Here is a 21,157-nt window from a genome sequence, read left to right as displayed (position 1 = left end):
TTGGGCAAAGCATTTATTTGTTATTGGTAACCCATGTCCCTTTTCATAGAAGTGACTTAAATGAGACTCGACGTGAACTATTTTTTGATAGAACTTCTCAACACCCCCACCAACAATTTCGTTTGGTTTTCTCGGAAATGCGTGGGTTGAATGTTAGGGATAGAGAAGCAGCCGAGGAGAATACAAAAACGAATCAATTGCGGGGAGATTTCGACCCCTGCTGTCTTCTCAACTTGTTTTTATACAAACCTCTCCAGGATGGTCTCTGATTTGTAAAAGCGTATCTCGTAATGTATCACCCGATCTTTCTCTTTCAGTATGCGTGTCTGAAAACGATGCGGATGAAAGAGGAAATGGAACTGTTCATCCGTTGCGGAAGCCATCAATAAACTGTCTAAGAAATGTTTTTTTTAATGCTATTTATGCCTGGGACGGTACAGAAGAGGAGAAAAATAGATATTCTATAGTTCTAGATATGCATATGACTTTGAATATGGACATTGAATTTAAATTTCTTAGATTTCATGAATACTTTGATGTGAAATTTTTAAATATATCATATATAAGCTATAAGGTATTTTGCTCTGTGAACTTTATCGCATATGATTTAATTAATTTTTAAACATTTCATATATAACATTAGAAAGGTATTTCGTTCTGAAAACATTATCGCATATAATTCAGTTAATTTTTAAACATTGCATATATATATTTAGGATGGTATTTCGCTCTGAAAACAATATTGCATATGATTCAGTGAAACACAACACAGCATAAGTTGTTTAATAAGAAATAAAATATCCTTTTTATGAAAGATTTCTGAATCATCTATATCTAAAATAGAATTAATTTTTCATTACGATATTAATTGAAAGAAATAGAAAGAAGAAGATAATATCAATTTACTTTTTGAAATATTTATGAATAAAACGCCGGGATCAAAATAATGTATGATTCCCACATACACATACAAAATGCAGGTTTCATTAAATATGCATTCTGAATTTAAATCAACAAACAATTTAATATATTCTATAAATTTTCAAGCAGTATGTTTTCGAAATATAATGCATACTAATGGGATAAATTTGCTTATCACATGTAAAATATTATAAAATCCGTTTTTCATATAAGACCTGAAATATCAGGAATAATGTATTTGTTTATGTGTGGAAAAAATTGCAAAATCCATTTTAAAAATAAGACTTGTATATCAGAAATAATGTATTCAAAATCGACTGGGAAATTTCAGATTATAAATCACAAATAGTATTTATAAGCCATCTATTACCAAATCCAGTATGATATTACAAAAAAAAATCCACCTTATTGTGAAATTTGATTTCAAGTAATGATTACTACCTCGAATTATCTATCCGTCATTTTATATCAAAATATCGTGGCACGATATTTTTTTCGGTCTAACTGCAATTCTTTTGCTCTTGAAAACTACACGCCAGTTTTTTTTTTATACAACTCTGGAAAATAAGAGATAAAAATAATTGTGAACCTATGAATTATTTTGAATAAAATATAGGCTAATTATACCAAAAACATGATCGGCGAAAATATGGAACTCATGTCTGAAACCAATTTATAAATGAATTTGAAACGAAGCGATTCTCGATTGAAAAATTTTAACCAAATGAAGTTAGAAAGCAGAGTGCTTATTTGAAAAATTTCAAATCAAAGTTTTGTTTATTAGAATGAATTGAATGCAGTTATGATAGTATCTCATGAGTAATAATGATCTAAATTAGTTCTGGGGCTTTATACACTTTGTTAAAGGAGCCCCCATTTTATTACTGTATTCAATTACTGTATTCTCAAAATAATTTTTTTCTTTTTTTAATGAGAATTTACTTCTACTTTCAAAAACATGAAGAAGTGTAAATTTGTACCAATATCAACAGCCCCCCCCCCTCCTTTCTTTTATTTGGTGATTTCTTCTTATACATAATGCCTGCACGTTTCCACTGTGTAACTGAAATAATAAACTCGAAATTTTCTCTTCTGCCATTTTTTTTCTTAGATATCGTTCTTTTTGTGCAGTTTGAGTTAAAAATAAATATTTAATTTCTATTAAATATGACAGAGATAAATATATATTTCTAACAAAAAATTAACGTTAATTATCTAAATGCAATATAACAAATACAGAGTGTAGATTCAAACACAAGAAGCATATTTAAAATATTGGATTATAATCAACGGTAATATACATAAATGGATAGAAGAGAGTTCGTGGTTTTATTTTATGAACACATGTTGATGCCCATTTCTTATGTGATAAGCTTCAAATCGGAAGTTTGTTTTTTGCCACATATGAAAAAGTGGGTAAAAATTCCACTCAAATTAAACTCAATTGGATTTCACAAATCTTGAAAAGAAAGAGATGTAAATTGTGCATAAAGCTTATATTTCTATGCACCCATAGATGTGTTTCCTGAAATTATCTTCTAAAGTAGTTCCGATACAGTCAGAGTTCTCATCTGACTAATGAATGTATGTCCCTTTGTATATGCAACCTTCTTCTATGATGGCTGTATATACATGGACATGCATTGTCCTCGTAGAATGCAGGGGGACTATATTGATTAGTATTGTTTAAAGTATTTCTTTTTTCTTTCTTAAATCAAATCTGTTTATGACGTAGATGATCTTCACTGAATTTGTAGTAATATAGACACATCGTTGTAAGAATGGAATTTCTTTGGACATCTTTTCTTCAGACATCATGGTTTTTCTTTTCATAAATAAATTGTAGTGCTGCTTTTACTGGCATTATCCAATGTATAAAATAAAACTTTGGATGTTCCTCGTTCCAATGATGCATCGTATGTGTAAATAGTTACAGTTATTCAATAGAAGGAAATATTCTGAAACTACTGCTTTTTTCTGAATAATCTTATATAATATTGTTAACACTAATACATACCATAAACGAAAGAATTAAATCAGGGTGCTGAAACAGATACATAATGAGCCTTTGATTCTTTCTATTCATGTTGAGCTTAATCAGTTCATATGAATTACAGAGGTAAGGGGTGTGGCAAGATTTGAAATATAAGCAACTGGCATCTATATATATAAGAATATATGTCAGCTCCTTTTTGTTTTTATGTTAGCAGTGAAATGAAATCATAACATTTGAAATGTAGGAAATTCACTTGCAGAATTCACTTTTGTAAAGAATGGAATTTAGAAACTTCTAGAAAGTTTAATGGCGTTTGTTAGAAAAGAAAAAAAGTGTATAAGGATGTAACATCAAAAGCTAACGGATAAAAAGAACTCACTGCTTTGTTGAAATCCGAAGGCATCAAGAGCAAAGAGAAAAAAGAAAAATTCAATTTTCATTCCGAAACTTTTAACCTTGTGTGTTTACATAACGCAGATAAAGAAACTGCGACTGTGTTATGGCAAAAAAGGATGGCAAGTTAATCATTTTCTATTAAGTGGTGGTACTCAAGGCGACTTTAAGTTGAAAAAAATAATCATGAAATTGATTCGAAATCTTTATATAAATATCTCGCGATTTTTACTCAATTTATCACTGAAATGATTTACATATAAAATGTTGATTTAATGTCATAATTTGTTGCTTTTAATTTCTTGCCGTTTCCAGAATCTGTATTGGTAAAAATTATCAATTCTAAAATCAGTCAATAAATTTCATTCATTAAAACATTTTCTGAATAATGTTAGTAAACATGATTTGTTTCTTGTTTCTAAAACTGCAATTTCATAATTGGTAATAAAATCAAATTTTGAAAAAAAAAAAAAAAAAAAACTGTTTTGAATTTCTACGAAAACATTCTTACTTCTATTTACGGTATAACAACAAATTGTTTAAATGTTAAATTTAGTTACATTTTGATTCCTTGTAAGTGGTGCCATCTGTCTGTGAATTTAAGAAAAAAAAGAATATAATACAATGTTTCTAAAAGTCTCTGGCAATGATTTATAAGTTGAACTGGATAATTAAAATGCAGACCAATTCTGAATCTCACTTCAGTAATAGAATTCAGTTTTTATGACAATATTAGAATTTTCGTATGGTTTTCCCAATTTACTGGATAAAGGTAGGTATATTAAGATGTTCAGATTTGATATTTTCCTTCATTTTAATATTTCTCATATTTCCCCAACAAATATTATTTACTTAAAATGTAACTGATGGTTTCGACTAATTGATAAAATTATGCCGAATAAAGTGTTAAAAATGCACTTAAATTGATGCTAAATGTCATGTAAAATTATTGTCTTATTGACTAATTATAGTCTCTTTTCAAAACTATGTTAAATAATCTGCGAAAGATATATATATATATATATATATATATATATATATATATATATATATATATATATATATATATATATATGCGTGTGCGTGAGGATGTGTCGATACAGAGAAAAATGAGTTTTTGTGCTTTCGTTTCCGTGTATTTTTTTTATTATCTACCTATTGGAAGAAACAGTAAAATTGAAGTTAACAGATATTAGCCTACTTTTCGGTAAAATTCCAAATAGATTTCTGGATAATTATCCAAGATGACAATCAAACTAGCTTTACTATCTCTCATAATATTCTTATTTTTCTTTATCTTATCTTCACTTTATTTTGTATTCTTCCTGCATTCAAATTTAAGAGAAGTGTTCTGGTAATATATAATAATTTATTTATATTTGAGAATTGAATTTCAAATAAAGTTCAAAATTTTATTTCCTTAGTCGGTTTATTATTACTCGTCGACTGAGAGGTAATATTTACTTGATCTATATCTTATATATTGCAATATTAAGTTATTTACTTTGGAATAATTATATTTTTATATCAATTTTTGATAAAACTGACAGAAGAATATGCAAGGAATTAAAAAAAAAAACAATTATGAAAAAATGATAAATTTCTCTTTTTTATCATTTTAAATGAATGAATCTTTATCTTATCATTTTAAATGAACCTTTAACTTTTCATTTTAAATGAACATCTAGAGATTAAACGCGCTCTCATTTTTTTTCAAAGCAGATGAGGATTAAAATGCGTACCTCGTGAAGTATTTCGGAATATTCTTTATTGGTTATACAGTTTAACTTCTGCCAGAAGCAGTATCATTCATCTTTTAGATCAGTAAGCAAATATTTTCTTCCCTGTTGCCTATATTTATATATCTTTGAGGAGTAAGGATTAACAAAGGTCAATTTTATTCATACATCGCTAAAGAGTGAAACATTATCATCATCTCCTCAAATTGTCAAAGTTTTTTTATTTCATTCCATTTTTCATTTAATTTTTTGTAATACTGTTTTAATCACCTGATAACGAAAGATTAGACATAATCATAGATTTTTACTTCAAAAATTGTGAATGATAAATTAAAACAGTGGAAAGCATAGCTAATATCTTATTCTAATTTTTTCACAAAGTGCAATATTTCAATTTCGAATGCTTTAAACTAAATTAGAAGTTTTAACTTATGCATGCGAAAATTAATTTGATTGTGGTATTGACTGCAGAACAAAAGTAAGGCATTCTAATTGGGACACAGCTGCGCTTAATTTGAGGTATATTATACTGACGCCAAAATGAAAAGTAAATAGCAGTAGAAAATCTATATTATAAAAAATACATTATGTCTTCGACTCCCTACACGCACAGATTCTGTTTTACATTGGTGCATCTTCAAGAATTGTGCGATATTCTGCAAATCGAATAGCATAATGGAAATATCTTGTGCTAATATAGCTAGTACAACTAATACACCAATAAGCTAATACTTAACCTCCTTTTCTGTTGTAATCATGTAAAAGATTGTTTGTTTTTGGCAATTGAAGGAGATAGCCTCCCAGAGATTTGCAAAGCAGAAAAAGTACTTACTTGCTTCTTCGTGAACATTTTCACTGTAAGCTCTTATGGATTTTTCTATAACTAAAAGATAACGTGTTCACTTAGAGACGACAATTTATACATTCATTTTGATGAGCTATTTTGTTAGCTTCCTCTTTATCAATATAACTTATTCAGTATATAAACATGTACTGAAATTTCAATGTTTATGCTGATTTGTATGTCACGGAAAAAGGTTGAAAACAATGTACATAATACTATTCTAATAATTGCCAATTGAATAATATTTTAACAAACATACTGAAACGCGTTATAACTATAGTTATGTATAACATGAGTCTATTCATAAATTTTAAATTCCGAAAACCATTAAAAAACTTCGAAACCAATAACATTTTTAATGTTATTTTCTAACTGTTAATTTCTAGGCCTTTATTGGATAAAGTTAATGTTTGTTGTGCTATTTTATGTTAAGTTTAAATGTTTTCTGACTAATGGCAGCAATTAAAACAAACCATTCTCTATAATGGAGGATATAATTAAATTAAATGTTTAGACACCAAACCAAATATCCCACTGATCTGGAAATAAAATCAGTTTTGACATGCAAAATAAATTGCAAAAATTAAAGATCAGATTTTTTTTTTCTAAAAACAGAGCAAAACAGAATGTATTAACGAATATTTTATACTGTAAACATATTGAATATTTCTCCGGTATAAAATGATTCAAAATATATTTCGCTGTTGATATTTATAGTAGTAAATCAATGTTTTTTTAAACACATTTGCATAAATTAATAATAGCAAATTATAAAGAATATAATATTCTACGATCATGTTTTTAATTTTGCTCTAAAATTATAAATCTTACTAAAAATCTCGATAACTAAAAAATGCATTTTAAAAGTAAATTTAAATTTGAAAAACATTTTTATTTTTTGCAAAAATTAAAATGTGCTTAGAATTATTTTATGTGGCATTCATTATACCTTAATATATTTATAACACAGTTTTTTCAGTTTGGCGATTTTCCATTTCCCTTGATTTTCGTATTTCTAATAAAATATATTTTCTAATTTGTAGTAAGTTAATAAATTCGTATAGAAATTTCATAATAACTTTATTATTTTTCTGCATTATATTATTTAATATATTTAATGTTTCATTATAACTTATATTGCGATAATAAAGTATCTTTAAATCAAATAGTTTTCAGAACGCGAATCAAGATGGAGCATTTTGCATAGCTAAAATTTAAATAAGATCAATAATTTATTGAATAAAGTTTTGATAACATTTTGTATTGTAAAAGGGGGAATCACATAGATCAAACTATTGCTCAAATTTTGAGCATTAAAAGTGTAATTTAAGAATTTATAGACTTTCCTTTTTCATAACATGATGCGCTGCAAATCTAAATGAAAACATGACAAAATCTTAATCAGTAAGTCATATAACCATATAAGCAGTATACTAGAGGAATGGAATCTATTTTATATGAGTTGAAATCAAAAACAGTTTAGTAAAAGCACGAATAAAACTGTTTTTTTTTTAAATGTCTCAGTCAAATCGCCGAGGAAAGTAATATAATTTTGGGTATACCATTACTTATTTTTCAAGTGCACTCACTCACTGTGAACATGACATTGATGGAAAGTTTCCCGCTTGGACCTGTCATCTTTTGTTTCTTTTTTTTAAAAAAAATATAAATATGTTTTGAGAGCAACCTTTCCAAATAGCAGAACAATTTATGATCTTACATGCACTACGGGTCTGTGCAACAACAAAAATTCTTGAGAGGTAGAATTCGTAAAGAACATATTTTAATATAAGAGAAATAAAAGTGAATGATTATGGCTACATTACTTCAGGTAACATTCGGTTTCAAAGTTTGGATGTGTTTTGACTTGAATATGTATCCCTCTGAGTCATGAGAAATGTGTTGAAACTTTTTTCATTTGTTACTTAACCTTTATTTTACCTTATTTCTTTACAAAGAGTTATATACCCTGAGTTGAATTCTTAATTAAAGAAGCTATAAACACCTATGGTGTATTGTTCTGAATATAATATTTAATTTCTATTTCCAAGAAAATGCATACGGTAAGCCTTTTGGTATATTTTAAATAATATTTAATCTCGAAAATACTTTGTTATGAGATCAAAGCTGAAATATTTGAAAATATGTTACTAATATTTCTTTCATTATCAGGAAAAAATATTTTAAATTTTAAACTACTTGCCTTAAAATTTCATTTATAAATACGTTGATGTCTAATCATTTATCTGTACGAGATCACCAGGAAACAGCAATAAAAATGTATGTATCATTTATATAAGCATATTTCATGAAAGCAATGAAATAAAAAGGGAAATTCATATTACCCATTAGGAAGAAATATATAAGCTCTAAATAGTAATTCTTAATCTTAAAAATAATTATAAATGGCCAAGTCATGTCATGTTAGCTATGCTCACATTTTAAAGGTTTCACAACCGATAAACTGCACTCCAGAATATTATGTCCCATATACACTGTTCATCTGACATTAAATCTCAATTCCACTAATATGTTCTGGCGAATAAAATTTAATTACTGCTCACTGCGGCTAATGAGTCTATCAAAATACTTTCCACTTCTGTTTAACTCTATAAAACTCTTTTAAAAGCAATTTTATACAGTTAAGGCAATGAAGTAAAGAAATGAAATAGTAGGAAAAAGTAATTAAAATAAATTAATGAAATAGTAGGAAAAAGTAATTAAAATAAATTAATGAAATTAAAAGTAAAAAAAAGTAATTCAAAGTAATACAATTTTGATACTGACTGTAGTTTAAAAACCAAGCCTTTTCTTCATGATAATAAAATTTTTTTGTTAGAATGAAATATTCCTAAATATTATACAGTCTATTAAATTTATGAGTTTCTATTTGGGATTTAAATAATATCTTAAATATTTATTTAATTTTGAAACTAGTTTGTCATTTAAAATCATATTTATTTTATTCTATAGAAAAAATATCTTAAGCTTTAAACTCATTGAAAATCAGATTTAATGATATACTTTATAATCAGCTTATCTGCAAAATAATTCTTGATTTATTCATAGTTTATTTTTAAATTTCTTACAGATATTATTGATGCATCATTGTTGGCTTGCAGAAAAAGTGGATCATATTACTAAAAGGGAGTGAAGGATTAATGGAAAAGGGGGCCATATGGGTAAACTTTTAAACGTGTCGAACGTTCAGAGACGGAAACTCAAAAATAAATATCAATTTCTATTTTTATCGAGGTGTATTAAACGATGAAATTAAAAATATGGTTAAATTTATTTTCTAAGAAAATGACAAGGATAAAAGGTGTTAAGAAGATAAAATACGACTGAATAGATTAGTTATTGTTCACATGAAAAGACAAAAGAATAATGTTTTTTTTTAAGTTAATTATCTAAATAAATGTAAAGGCTTTAAGAAAACACATTTCCTTTCTTAATATAATTTGATCGATTTTTTTAAGTTTATACAAATTTTAAGAATTCAAAAACCTAAAGTAATTATAAGTTCTTTCACTTTAGCATGATTATTAAGATAATCTTTTATCCTACATTAGTCTAGAACAAAGAACCGGTTTACCAGATAAAAATTAAGAATACTGTTCTCTAAAATGTGTCAAGCCGTCTTTAAATATTTACAGAAAATCAAATTTGCTTCAGAAATAACCGAGGCATCACCAAGATAAATTGGAAAAAGTTTAATTAGAAGTTAAAAATAATTAATTGCCCGTAAGAAGATGAACATCCTTCTAATCGCTTTATCGGTCTAAATTATCGTCTTTTCATATTTTTACCATGCAAATTCTCTTCAAGAATATTCTCCTAAGCTCCTACAAATCGAGAATATTGATAAGCAAAACATAAAAAAAGGATGACTAACCTCATTTTGACGGAAATTCGTAAAAGTGGTGAAAATCGAATTATTCTTTTCTTTATACCGGAATGTTATGGAAGATCGAAGTATTTTTTTGCATACAAAATTAACTTTGACTCGATGCAAATTCCTTATAAGTATCAATTTCTTCTTCCAACGTTTTACTCTTCTTATTCTTCAAACATCCGCGCCATCTATAAAATACATTAAAGCTAAAAAAAAGCTTTAAAAAATGAATGCGTGAGGAAGAGTTAAAGAAACTGCATCGCTATTCTTTTCAAATTGCTTTTCAAATTTCTCCATTTCCTCCTCTTTTGGAGAAGCAATAACTAATTTTCGTTGGAATATTTCTTGAAACGCGGACACGTGCAAATGAGTTTCCAATATCGGCATCCATTTGAGTTCCGTAGAATTATTTGCATTTTCCCAAATCTTTGCTGCTTGTTGAAGTGTTGCTGTTGAAATTTGTTAAGATAACGGTAAACTTCCAGCCATTCCCTCTAACTGCGGTGTCTCTTATAGAAGTGCTCTTGAAAGTCTGCTTCAGAGGAAAGAGAAATGACTTTCACCTGTTAAACTCACAGATGATGAGTATATTTGTCAGTTCAAAATTTTAAATATTATGTTTGAAAGCTTAGTGTTAATTAATGCATTCAATTTTTTTATTTGTAAGAATTTGGTTCTATTTCAAACATAAAGAACAGCATTAAATTTACAAGTAAGAAATGATTTGTCATTATCTTAAATATGTTTTTAAACTTTTGGTTTACCTGTAGCATCAAAATTTATACTCGAATATAATTTTATAAAATTGAAAAAAAAAATTAAAACATGCTTTAATTTTTGGAATAAAACGAAATTTTTATTAAAAAAGAAGGCATTTATGATTTTATTGACGTTTTCTTTATGGTGTTAATTTCCTTTTTTATAAATTCATTGGAGTACTACGAATATAACTACATAGATGACTTCATGATAACTATAACTTCTTTAATTCTTTAAGTGCTGTCGATAAAGTTGGTGCTTTATACATTCGAAATTATTATCAATAAATAATTTTTATTTACTAGTAATAATATAACATATTACACTATTTAGAAAAGCAAACCTCGTCAGTACCCCTATGTAAATAAAATAAAATTTATAATAATATCAGGATATATACGATTAAAATTATAACACTATTGTTATATAATTATAAAATTATTGTCTCTCTCAATTAGCTAGTCATGCCATTTTTGGAGTCACTTTTTGGAGAATTTCTTAAGATAATAAAAAATTATAAACGTTGACTGCATAATGATGATACCCCACTATAGAATTTCAGAGTGCCCTTATTAAGATGATCAAATGCCAGATTCATCTATTCTATTGAAAAGTATAAAACACATAAAACTTTCTTTGCATCAGGAAGCTAATCAAACTACTTTTCAAATATTATTATTGTCTATCCTTGAATTTACAATTAATAATTTCTAATCATTTACATTAATTTGAATTTTTTTAATATTGAAATGCAATTTTATTCCATACAAACATTTAATTGTCTTTCTTGTTAATTATTTTCTACCAATAAATACAAAAGCAAATACATTTTGATGAAATGTTCGATACAAAGATTTAAAGAGCAAAACATTTATAATCTAAGTTGTCTCTTTTTCGATAAATTTATTATTGTAACAATTCGTAAACGGAAGAATATGATTGATGCGTAGAATGGCTCCATTAGAAAGAGCTAAGAAAACAAATGAATTCTGTTTGAAAGAAATACAAGTAGAGGATTTTGGACCCAACGGTAACCAAACAAATTTTCCATTGACTAAGGCTAACCGCCTCTCACAATGTTTTATTTATTGATAGTGATAAATCTGTTAACGGAGTTCAGTGCTTGATATAGAAATCATACTCTCTGTATTCGCAGTTCATTGCTAGCCTTCTCGATGACTTCTCGACATATTTGAATTTTCTCAGCATATTTGTGGTGTAGAATTAGGTGAATATATGCTTATAAGCATCGTATAGGTTCCGCCTGATTCCATAATTTATATCTATATAAAAAGATGGATACAAAAACCAAATATTTATACTCTAAACTATATCCAATATTTTTTCTATCTAAACATATTTTAATAGGTGCATATATTTTTAAGTCTAATTAGACATGCTGAGTAAATTTAGCCAATTTTATTAAACAGTCATTACAAAGAAAAATTGTATGAGGCAAAAAAAAACATTGTATTCTTTTCAACTGAATGCTTGAAATCTGGAAGATGCATTTTGAAGATGCAATAAGTAAATTTCATTTCGTATTATATTGAAAGATTTAAATCAAATATTCATGCAAGATTTAATTTGTTGTAGGATAAATGCACATAATACAAAACATTTTCAAAATTTTAAAATAAAATTTCTTACTTATAAAATTTTAAAGGATTTTAACTCGCACATAATATTTAATTTAGAAAGATTTTTATAACTTTTATTTAAGTGCAAACATAAGAAACACTACCGTTTAGGTTTTTTTTTAATACCAGTATAATAATCAATGATAGAAGATTTAAAATTAGTCTTAAGAATGAATGCTGATGAAAGGAGTTTTTAATTTCGCATTTATTCCACGAGAAATAAATTTTTCTTTCACATTTGATCAAAGCATGAATTTTATAAGCTATTTTTAAGTAATACATATGGACCATATCGAATGATGTATTTTTATTATATATTAGTAATTACTAACATTTAAAAGGTTAATATTGTTACTGAAATATCTTTAAATTTAATTTAAGATGATATAATGTAACATTGAGTAGATATATATTGTTCCAGATAATGAAATGACGATTTTGTCTACTGAATTAGCTAGCTTTTTTTGTCTATGAAGCTTATTTTCGCCTAGGCCATAAAAAAGTTGTTTTCTTGTGCGAAGAAAAAATTTTTTAACAAATTGTAGCGCCTACAAAAGAGTTTGCTTAAAATAAGATAATTAGATGTTCATAAGATGAAATAATAAATCAGTTAAATGTATAACATACATATCATTCGGGAAAATGCGTTTAATAATCTTCTTTTCTTTTTTCATATTTCAGAAGAAGCCCATAAATAAAGAAGTATTTAGAATTGCTTTAATTTTAACGAATTATTTCCCTAAAATACACGATTCAAAATATCTTTATTGTAACCTGAACTTGACAGAAGAGGAAAAGTTTAGACACTTTCATAGTCGTGTCTATGTGTTTCAAGTTAGGTAATGTGTAAACAACATTATTAATATTACAATGTTTTAAATCAACTTAAGTCATGGTTATGCTTCTGAATATACATATATTCTTTGTCAACTTATAATCCCTTTTTCAGTAATCTCCATTGCCACTATATATATATATATATATATATATATTATAAAATACTTAAAAAAACCATTGATAGATATATATTTAAAGATAGTAAATATATATCAGCTAACACAAGATTTAATGGTTAAATGACTTAAAGTAAATTTATTATCACTAAAATAGTACGCTATATTCATCATATGTCTTATAATTTGATTTGAATTTGTTTAATGTAACATTTCAAATATACATGATTCTTCTTCTTGTGTGCAGCCGACCACCCCGCTACCACTAAATATAGCAGCATCGACTGAATATGCATGATTCTTTATGCTGAATAATTAGAATTTATGAAAATAAGATGGTCTAAATTTGTCAAGTAATTCAAAGCAATACTGATTATTATCACTTTAATATATTACATTACATTTACTATAACGTCTTACTATTTGTAATTATAAAATGTAAATGTATTTTAAATATAAACATTTCTATAAGATATATAGTTAGATTATACAAAAATACGATGTTCAAAAAATTGTCAAGTAATTCAAAGAAATACTGAAGTGTTAAAAAGTAGTTTTTCAAATTCTATTGCGTCTTAAATTGTTGTTCCATCCTTTATATAATAAAATTAGGTTTCATATTTCACTTTTAAAAAATAAGCCATCATTATAATTTGATTTTTTCTGGAAAATCAAATTCAGATCAGTCTATTGATCAAAATCCGTAAAATCCAGTTGAGACTGCTATCATTAGTTTGAAAAATTTCTACATCTTACTCTATCATTTTTATTCTGAAAGCAAAGAAAATTCGCTGAAATCTTAAACTGCTGGGAATAAGATTGAAATATATTTTTTTTCTAAAAATACGGACTCAATTTTATTTCTTTCCTTACTGGGAATATTATTTTACGGGAGAGTAATTTGATAACGCTTTAACTTGTGGTAACATACTTGTAAAGAATTGTTCCATTCACTTAGAGGCCTTAAACTCATAATTCTAAAACATTTAATATCTTATTTTGGTCCCATATTCTGGAAACGAGATATTTTCATTCAAAAGGAATAAAAGCAGATAAAGTAAAAAGAAGGAATGAAAAGTTTCCTTATTAGGATGTAAGAACAATGTGCAGCATAAAAGGAAGGCTAAAAGATCGATTTATTACATAATCCTTTTAAGTACAAAATAAATTTCGCCTATAATTTTCTCAATCTATTAACGATAAAAATGCCATTTGGCATGATTAAATGAATGCAGATAATAGGCTATTTATTGCAATTGCATAGTAAGGTCCATCCGAAACAAATAATTTTTTGTCAGACATTGATGACCTATGTTATAGTTACAGTTATGGATTAAATTAATACAAATATTTTCGTAAAATATGAAATTGGAAGATGTGAGTAACTGAAAATATTTTTAAGTGTCAAAGTTAAAAAGAAAACAAGAGATTGAGATACATAGAGTTAGTTGAAGGAATTATTTATCTCATTGTATTCAATCAATTTTGAGTAAAAAAAAAAAAAAAAAAAAAAAAAGAACAAAAATCATTAGAATACTTGTTTTCTCAAATCTAATTTATTCGTCTGAAATTCAACCGGTTTTGAATCATTTCCTTTCGATTAGTTTCTTTACTTTATTCGATCAAATTATTAAAGATTTTTTTAAAGTTAAATCTCGCAGTGTTTCCTATTGCTGATTATAAATTAAGTCCCACTGTTTATTCATTATAGATAGAAATATAAATATAGTTATCGATATTGCCTATCTTTGTCCCCTCTAGCAAATACTTCTATCTCCAAAATTTCCATTCCAACCTCAGTGTTATTGAAATCCTACTCTCAAGTGCTTCGCACATGTCCACCGTTTCTACGTGTTCTATCTCGCTTCGACCACGGAATCGGTCAATACACTCAGCTTTAAAGGCCTTCAGCCATCTCGAATCCAATGTTCAAACGCTTACATTAAATTTATCTCCACTTCACTTGCTAAAAAATGCAATAAGATAAAATATCAGTTTTTTTAGTCTAATGTAGAGGCAAACGCTCTATTTCTTATGTAACTCAGCAATAAACACCAGATCTTCTGTATGGATTATGTATTAATGAATATTTATTGTTGAATAATTAATCAATTAATCAATAAATCTTTGAATTGAACAGAACCACTCTCAATGCCAATCATATGATATCTTCTCATAAAATAATGTAAATGCCTAAAAGAATTCTAATTTTGAACTGCAGTAGATTTCCTTTCCCTGATTTTATTATATAATATAAATCTCTTTATATTATTTCAAATTAGAACTTTGAATATTTATATATCTGTTTCCGTACTTAAGAAACTCTATCCATAATTTGCAAATGTGCGCATTGGTATTGAATAATACTTTTTTAAAAATGTCCAATTTTCAGTTTATATATAAACAAAAATAAGCGCTTTCCTTTACAAAAAATGTTAAATTTGTCTTACTAGTAATATCGAGTTGTTTACCAATCTATGTAAGAACTAGTCAGATATTTTCATCGTGTGACACGAATTCATGTTATGTGAAAGTAGTGAGAGTCTATTGGATTTCAAAAATAGTTAAATGAATGGGAAATTAAATTTAAAAAAAAATTCTAACTATTCACAACGATTTTTTTTCTGTGCCTCAGAATTTGTTCAGAAATTTTCACGTCTATTTATTGAAAAAGTAGCTATGAGAAATGAAGTCGTAATTGAAAATAAAAGCATGAATTGAAAATGTAAAAGAAACAAAATTATTTTCCTAAAATTTAAATAAATTCAATTGAAAATTCTCCCCGAAACCCCTACGCTGTTGTCAACACAAGTAAAAAGAAATAAACAATATTTCAAAATTAAATAAATGAATATGGTGGAATATGAAAAGAAAATCATATCGAGTTCCAAAGTTAGGGTCGTTTAGTAATAGTTAATCCATGAATGATAGTCTTCAAGCTAGAATTGGACTCAAACTCTTAACTGAGAAATATGATTGAGCAAATTATTATAAATTTCTTATGTTAAATGACTTCAAAGTGTAATTCAGCTGAAATTTCGTGTTATCATCAATCACTTCAATTTCTTTTGCTCTTTCACCTTCTTATTACAGAAATTAATGACTAACGGGCGTTTTAAAAATTGCCTCATTCGTTCATAAATTTATAATGCATCAGCATTCTTGAAAAGAATTTGAAGAATGCAATAAAATATATTCCAAAATAGCTATTATTTTTTTTAAACTGTTTTTTTATCATCTGCAAGCTTTTTTGAAAAATTTAATAAAACATTTAGAAAAATGGTGGTATTTTTTCTTTATACTTCTTTAGGTTCATCAACAATGGAAACAATAAAAAAGTATGCATTGTCATAAATTTTCCTACAGAATCTACTATATTTTTACCTCTATTTTATCAAACCATGCAAATTTCCTTTTGATGTTCAGTTAAAAATTTTGACAGTTGCATTTTTTAATCAACAAAGAAAAGATTCAGCCCTTACTTTTGGCGATCATGAACGACAGTTGGCAGAAGTTGTTGTCCCTCAACAGTTATGATAGAAGTCTATAAATCCCGTATTGATCTCGAACTGAAATTAAAGTTGATGACCAAGTTTAAAGGGCAGAGTAAGAAAATCTATAAAGATGAACTTCGTCAGACATTGTGTTTATGCACTTGATTCATTTTTAAACTGTAGTTGCTTAACAGTTGGACAACTGCCGCCTGATAAATTAACAAAATGGATTGAAAACCAGCTCGAGTGATCTCTCCAAAATTTTCCCTCATACTCCTTAATAAAAGCATAATCATAACATTTTCGACCTTGGGCAAAGTTGAGAATGCTACGAATGTACAGATATTTAGCCACAAAATGCAGTATCATACGAGGTATGTATAATCGATTATGGGTGCCTTTTCCAAAATGTTAAGCCAACCAAAAGTTAACACACAATTACAGTTTTAGGAGGGGGATCAGATATTAAATCCCATTTTTCTAAATGCCGTTTAATATCTGATTATCGCTTGTTTACATTCATGAAATATAACTTTTACTCGAATTGTTCACTTACAGATTCTGAAACCCCTCACGCTTTTGTGCATGCTTTAAGATGAGTTTAATTCGACAAAATAGGGGTGAAAGGAAAGATGAAAGTAACAGATGTTTACATTTAGAAATAAAGTAAATTGCGGAAATGTACATTCTGCGTCTTACCCCTTATAATCATCGAAAAGAGTCGTCTTAAGATAGTGAAATGAACAGTATGCAAACTGATAGGCGGTAAATCATTTAATGGATTAAGTCCAAACTATCTTACATATGAACGTTTTAAATACCAAATTTGTGTACTAAGTTTTATTTATGAAGATATTTACATTTTGTATTTATAGGGGTTTTGTATTTATATGTGTATATGTACTCAGGCATACAAATCTTCCTGTAGATGTATTTCATACAAAATTTAATAGAATTTGAAGAATTTAATATAAAAGCTGCATATGTAGCTCGACGTGTTTTTGAATTATCGTGTTCATAGACAGAAAGATAGAACGACATGCATATATAGGCATATTTCCAAGAATATATTTCTTGGACTCAAGGAGATTCAAAATGACAAGACTTGAGAATGTCTTGAATTTTTTTACGATTTTAAAAAAAGTTATTTTTACATACTTAGTACATGAGAAAGTAAAAGGACTGGTTTTATTATGCTGTAGTAGCATTTTCTTTTGGTTGAACCAAATTTCAACCTTAGAAACTCACTTAAGTTGGTTTCTTTTCTAATCGAAAAGGTTTTAAAAAAAAGACGAGTTTATGCCTTATTTAAATATTTGTTTGTCTATTATTGCTTTATGCTTTTTATAGATAATTTTAGAAGTTTATTTGATACGTTTCCATCATAGAAAAATTTGTCCATAATTTCTCATAAAAGTTCCACGGAATAACTCTTTCATAGAGTAAGAATGAATTGAAGCTTATTAGTCTTTATTTTCCCTTTTCAGCATGCGACTTTTTGGAAGAAGGAATGGCTGCCATAATCGGTCCAAAATCTCCGTCCAACATTGGCGTGCTACACTCCATCTGCGACACTTTCCAAATCCCTTTGTTTCTGACTCATTGGGCACCCAGAAGTACGCCTCGCAATCAAGTCATTAATCTTTTTCCAGACAGTCGAGTCTTAGCAACCGCATTCACAGAATTCATTAAACAGGACTCCTGGAAATCATTCACTCTCATTTTCGAGGACAATGAAGGTAAGGAGGTAGATGTCAATGAGTCTTGAGCATTAAGCGTTGTCATAATCAAACAATGTGATTAATATAAATACGTCACATTAAATAATTAGTATTAAGAGCACATTATGATAACATTATTATGTTTGATAATGAAGGTCATCGAGTAGGTCATGGAACTTTTAATTTGATTTCATCTTACGTTAAATTGCGACATTCAGCTACAACATTACAAAGTGAGGATGATTTTAGAATCAAAAAGTTGTTAAGTTAAACATTTTTGAAAATTTATTGACCATACTAATATTGTTTATAAAGGAATGTCATAAAAATATTTTATGATTCAATTTCCTGTTACTTTGAAATATTAATTTTATTTCATTGGAAGAAAGGTTTATCATCGAATTGAAAATAGAAAGGGATTTTTTCAATCAAATGAAACATTATTCTTATTTTAAGAACTTGTTTTGAAGATTACATTTTCAGATGCAAATTAAGCCTGAGAAATTTAATAAAAATAAAGAGATTATTAGAAATGCAGGAAAAAAAATTGAAGAGCCAAGAGCCAATTAATTTGATAGATTTTTATTGTAGTTATTCAATTGCAATAATTCATATAATGACAACTATCTATATTATGCAAGTAAAAAAACAAAGTACTTTATCTGATTCAATGTGTTACATTTTATAGATTTGTATAGTAAAAATAAAATAACCTGAAAGCAAACATAAGTTATTATAAATTATAAATATTCATGTTAAATTTCATGAGTGAATGAATTTTAACAAGAATTGATTATATTTTATGACCGTGCATACAATATACAATTGTTTGCTTTGTAAATGTGTAAGAATATTCCACCATTTAACAATTAATAATTCATAGATAAACATGTATATTTATAATGAAATTATAAATATACATGTTTATGTATACATGTATACATATACACCTACATATATATATATATATATATATATAATCTTTCACTTCCTATCATTGAAAAGATATATATATATATATATATATATATATATATATATATATATATATATATATATATATATATATATATATATATAAAGTATTTTTTTCTATTTTACATCGAATTCTATTTTACATCGAATACAATTATTTATACCATAGTTTACACATAGTAAACTTTAAAAAAATAAAATGTAACAAGAACACTGCAGAGCAACAACGCAGTTTAAGAAAGGAAACAATAGTTGAATGAAAATCTCGTTAAATGCAATTGTATTTTTACGTTAAATTTTTTTCTGAAAATCTAAAATTTTAATTTCTACGATAAATAATTTCGCTATCTTTGTTACGAATTACAACACATAAAATTAATCACAAAGCTTGTTTCTAAGTAATTTCGAATAGTTGATAGCAAAATAAATTGAGCCAACACCAAAATTGCCACTGTTCTTAATTAATACCTGTTGTTTTAAGACATGATTTAATAATAATTTTCTGGTAACAAATAATTACCTGCATTTTACTATATCCTGGAAAAATAACTTCCACAAATTTATGTGCAACGTTTATAATTTAAAAACATAATTACAGTATATAATGATTAAATAAAATTTATAAATTAATTATTTATTTCTAAAACTTAGTAATAAGTTTCAGTTTTGAGTTCAGTTTTCAGAATCTACAAACAAATATTTGCACGATGCCCTTCAACAATATATTTTAGGGGATTCTAAAATAAGTACAACTCATAGCATTTCAAATTGATATCATTTCATTTTCCTTTGCAAGATATTCTCCTAAGATAAAAATGAATCTTTCACTTCCTATCATTGAAAAGATAGCGAAAATTCTCTTTTAAACTCCATCCTCATAAACTGTTCATGGATATGCCATAAACGAAACTGACGAATCGATTGGCCGGGGTCATCAAGCTAAAATGCATTATTGTAGTTGAGAGAACAGAAGTGTAGCAGGTGTTTTAAAGTAGGAGAGGAGCATTGTCGAGCATCCTTAAAAATAATGAAGGATACTTTGAGCCTGAGTTATGATAGTTAATAAATATCTTATCGTAATTATGTGCAAAAATGCGCAACTGAATTCCCCGCAATGGAATTTTAACTAGCATTTTAATTTCACGGGAATTAGTATTCTTTGAAGTTATGTTTTTAACTTTGAAAAGCTGTATAACCATATGCATTACTGCAGTATGCTTTACATTTCTGACTTAATATTTTGATTATAGAGAATATTGGATTATAAGAAGTCTTTTTCTTTCACAAGAACATTTATATATTTTTGAAACTTTCTCCTACTGACTGAAGAGTTAGTAAGAGAAAATTGTAAATCCTGAATAGTGACAAATTAATTTCTATAAATAGGAAGACATCGACTTCAAATTATGATTTCATTCTAAGATGAGCCAATAAAAAAAATATGTTCCAAAACTTTGGTATTTTTTTTCCGCATGAAAGACTTCACGAAATTATTTTTGAGTATTATGAATTGTAATTCAAAAGATGATGTTTCATTTAAAAATTCAAAACAATCAAATGTGCAAAATTTAAACTCTGCCTCAAGAATTATTTGAATATAATTTATTGAGTGACTGAAACATGTTCCTTAACAGGTTATGAGTTCGCGTTTTACAAGATGCGATTAAAATATGAAATATAATAGTTAAAAAATCCCAAAATTAGAACAGAATTTAATATGGGGCATTAATAAGGTAGATTTAATTGCAGAATTAAAATAGGGGTGCAGAATTTTCGTAATATGAGCTTAAGTAAACATTGCAAAGTGCCCATACAGTACAAGTTGAC

At 27.1% G+C, this 21,157-nt stretch overlaps 1 protein-coding gene across 2 annotated transcripts in view; it reads left to right on the top strand.

The window, feature by feature from the left end:
• LOC129958157 (glutamate receptor ionotropic, kainate 2-like) overlaps positions 1 to 21,157 on the top strand; it is a 273,917-nt gene that overhangs the window by 173,566 nt on the left and 79,194 nt on the right. For both annotated transcript variants that reach the window (XM_056070403.1, XM_056070393.1), the window contains exon 3: positions 18,122 to 18,373. In XM_056070403.1, coding sequence (XP_055926378.1) covers positions 18,122 to 18,373 — 252 coding nt within the window. The remainder of the gene's footprint in view (positions 1 to 18,121; positions 18,374 to 21,157) is intronic.

Source organism: Argiope bruennichi, chromosome 2 (assembly GCF_947563725.1).
Source record: "Argiope bruennichi chromosome 2, qqArgBrue1.1, whole genome shotgun sequence".
NCBI classification, from domain to species: Eukaryota; Metazoa; Arthropoda; class Arachnida; order Araneae; family Araneidae; genus Argiope; species Argiope bruennichi.
The sequence above is the reverse complement of the archived record's forward strand: the minus strand, read 5'-3'. Positions and strand labels throughout refer to the sequence as shown.